The following is a 4,074-nucleotide window of genomic DNA, read 5'->3' on the forward strand; positions in this document are numbered from 1 at the left end:
GCCCGTAGCATATCCTCCAGTGTCTGAATAGTACGCTTAGCCTGACCGTCTGTCTGGGGATGCAATGTTGTACTAAGACTTACCTGAGTCCCCAATCCTTTTTGGAAAGACCTCCAGAAATTAGCTGTAAACTGAGCACCTCTATCTGAGATAATAGATATAGGGACACCATGAAGTCGTACTATCTCCTTAATGTAAAGACTTGCATAATCCTCTATTGAATATGTAGTCTTGACAGGCAGAAAATGGGCTGATTTTGTAAGTCTATCAACAATAACCCATATAGAATCGAACTTACACTGGGTACGAGGTAAGCCTATAATGAAATCCATATTAATCACTTCCTATTTCCAAGTCGGAATCTCTATAGCCTGCAATAATCCACCGGGTTTCTGATGCTCAATCTTAACATGCTGATAATTACGGCACTGAGCAACAAACTCTGCTATATCCTTCTTCATTCTGTCCCACCAGAAAATTTCCCTGATATCATGATGCATCTTCGTCGCTCCTAATGAATTGAATAACGAGAATAGTGAGCTTCTCCCATAACCTACTGGTGCAACCCTGCCACCTTAGGAACACATAATCGACCTCGATATCTGAGGACTCCATCTCCTGTAATCTCAAATGGTGTCTTCTCCTTTTGAGGGGTTGTATCTCTATAGTGAGCTAGCACATGATCTTCATACTGGTGTTCCTTCACTTTAGTTACTAGAGAGGATGTTGTTGTGTCCTGAATAGTAACTCTGGTACTACCTGAACCTAGTAATCGAACTCCAAGTTTAGATAGTTGATGAATCTCACGAGCTATCTCACTCTTCTCTGGCAATAAATATGATAGGCTACCCATAGATCTACGGCTGAGGGTATCGGCTACTACATTCGCCTTTCCTGGATGGTATAAAATATGAACATCATAGTCTTTCAGTAGCTCCAACCATCGCCTCTGATGTAAATTCAATTCCTTTTGTTTGAATATATACTGAAGGCTCTTATGGTCCATATAGATATCAACATGAATGCCATACAAATAGTGCCTCCATATCTTTAGTGCATGAATCACCGCGGCTAACTCTAAATCATAGGTCGAGTAATTCTTCTCGTGGTTTCTTAGTTATCTAGAAGCGTAAGCGACAACCTTACCATGATGCATCAATACACAACCCAATCCAATGCCCGAAGCGTCACAATAGATAGCATAACCATCGATCCCTTCTAGAAGTGTCAGAACTAGTGCTGAAGTCAATCTTTCCTTCAATGCCTGGAAACTCCACTCATAAGCATCAGTCCACTGAAACTTAGTTGCATTCTGAGTCAACTTTGTCAGTGGTGCTGGAAGAGAAGAAAAACCCTCTACAAATCTCCTGTAATAACCTACCAAACCCAGGAAGCTACGAACCTCCGTCAGTGTCATGGGTCTAGGCCAAGTCTTCACTGCCTCAATCTTCTGTGTATCAACCCGGATACCCTCACCTGAAATAATATGACCAAGGAAGGCTACAGAATTCAACCAGAATTCACATTTAGAGGATTTTGCAAACAACTTCCTTTCTTGTAGAACTCTGAGTACAGTACGTAAATGATCTTCTTGCTTAGCCTCTGAACGGGAGTAAACCAAAATATCATCTATAAATACAATCACGAACTGATCTAGAAAGGGTCTGAATACGCAGTTTATCAAATCCATGAATATTGCTAAGGCATTGGTCAACCCGAATGACATAACTCGAAACTCAAAGTTCCCATATTTGGTCCTGAATGTTGTCTTTGGAATATCTTTCACTTTAACCCTTACTTGACGGTACCCAAACCTCAAGTCTATCTTCGAGAAACACCTGGCACCGTGCAACTGATCAAATAAATCATCAATTCTCAAGAGCGGGTACTTATTCTTGATCGTTGCCTTATTCAACTGCCAGTAATCAATACACATCCGATATTTCTTTCTTACAAATAACACATGTGCTCCCCACAGTGATGTAATGGGTTTGATAAAGCCTTTTTAAGCAAACTCAGTTGTTCTTTCAACTCACTCAGCTCAGTAGGTCCCATTCTATACGGAGGAATAGATATCGGCTGGGTATTCGGTAATGTGTAAATAGCAAACTCAATTTCCCGCTCTGGCGGAAGGCCTGGAAGCTCATCGGGAAAAACATCGGGAAACTCATTAACCCCCGGGATAGACTGAAGGGTCGGTGACTCTACTTTCACATCCTGTACCCGAACTAAGTGATAAATATAGCCCTTTCTGATCATTTTCCCTGCCTTGAGATAGGAAATAAACCTACTTCTTGGCGATGCAGTATTACCTCTCCACTCCAGAATTGGCTCCGCTGGAAACTGGAACCGAACCATCTTTGATCTACAATCAATGTTAGCATAACAAGAAGCCAACCAATCCATACCCATTACAACATCAAATTCCACCATACCTAACTCAATCAAGTCTGCTACTGTAGAACCACTATGAACTACTACTATACAGTCTTTATATACCCGTCTAGCAATCACTGGATCCCCAATAGGTGTAGACACCTCAAAAGGTTCAATCAACTCATGTGTTATCCCAAACTTACTAGCAACCAACGGAGTGACGTACGATAAGGTGGTACCTGGATCAATCAATGCATATACATCATATGAGGATACTGATAATATACATGTAACAATATCAGGTGATGAATCCTGATCCTGTCGACCCGGTAATGCATAAATACGGTTTTGAGGATCGCTCGAGCTAGATGCTCCACTTCTGCCTCTACCATGACCAGTTGGTGTCTGTGAACCTTGCTCAGGGGGGCGTAGTGATGATGACGAACTGGCTACAGATATCGTTGACTGAACTATACCTGCACCACCTTTCGTCGGACAATCTCTCATAACTTGGCCTGGATAACCACAAGGATAACAAACACCCAACCCTACAAGGCATTGCCCGGCATGCTGCTTACCACACTGAGCACATCGTGGCAAGGGTGGCCTCATCTGACTTGACTCACCCCTATACTTAAACTAGAGGCCCTGGAACTCTGACTGGGCCCTGAATAGGTGGAACGATCAAATATCCTACCGACAAACTGAGGGGGTGCACTAGCCGATGGCTGGGCTGGATACCTCGGGTACTGCTGTCGCTGACCACCTCGAAACTCACTAGAAGGACCTGAAGATCTCGCTCACCCCTATCATGCTCACGATTGGCCCTCTTCTTATGCTCCCCTACACCCTGAGCGTATGCCTGAATATGAGAAATATCTATGCCTGGCTGAAGTGAGACTGACATACAGTCATTAAGCAGGTGCGGCTCCAACCCCATCACGAACCGGTGAACCCGATCCTCCATCTTAGCTACAATAGTGGAAGCATACCTAGCCAAAGAATCAAATTGAAGGTTGTACTCCCGAACACTCATATTACCCTGCCGACGGGTGAAGAACCTATCAACTTTGGCCCGTCTAAGCTCTGGTGGCAAATAATGACGAAGAAAAGCCTTTGTAAACTCTTGCCATACTGCTGGAGGGGCATCCTCACCTCTGGACAACTCCCAAGACCTGTACCAATTAACTGCAACATCCCAAAGTCTATAGGAAGCTAGCTCAACTGACTCAGTCGTAGTGGCCTTCATAACCCTCAAAGTTCTCTGCATCCTATCAATAAATACATGAGGGTCCTCATTTGGATCTGCTCTAGTGAATACGAGAGGTTCCAAATTAATGAAATCATGAACCCTCGCACTGATGGCCCTATATGTATGACTGATACCTACCTCTTGGCATCGAGCCTGTGCGGCCACTGATCGAGTCAATAGCTGAATAACATCTCTTATCTCCAGACCTTGTGCATCTGGCTAAGGAACTGTGGGTACTAGGGATGGCGCTAGAGCTGGTGCCCCTCAGATCTCCTCCGTAGAGGGTAGGGTATGTGAAGTCTGAGATGGACTCTCACTATGTGACTCTCCCCGAGCCCTGGTAACTCGTGGCGCTCTATTTGTAGTCTCATCATCCACGGACTTGACCTTCTGGGCGGCTGTAGCCTTCTTGGGAATCGTTGTATAAAGGACGGGACCAGTCCCCG

At 44.3% G+C, this 4,074-nt stretch overlaps 1 protein-coding gene across 1 annotated transcript; it reads right to left on the minus strand.

Annotated features, from left to right (window-relative positions):
- Window positions 1-344: 344 nt before the first annotated feature.
- Window positions 345-3,646, minus strand: LOC138905250 (uncharacterized). Its single transcript, XM_070193755.1, has 6 exons — window positions 3,418-3,646; window positions 2,313-2,891; window positions 1,477-1,602; window positions 1,147-1,377; window positions 595-765; window positions 345-511 (listed from the first exon to the last, which is right to left on the minus strand). Exons 1-6 carry the CDS (start codon window positions 3,644-3,646, stop codon window positions 345-347), a joined length of 1,503 nt encoding a protein of 500 aa, XP_070049856.1.
- Window positions 3,647-4,074: the final 428 nt, after the last annotated feature.

Source organism: Nicotiana tomentosiformis, chromosome 2, assembly GCF_000390325.3.
Source record: "Nicotiana tomentosiformis chromosome 2, ASM39032v3, whole genome shotgun sequence".
NCBI classification, from domain to species: Eukaryota; Viridiplantae; Streptophyta; class Magnoliopsida; order Solanales; family Solanaceae; genus Nicotiana; species Nicotiana tomentosiformis.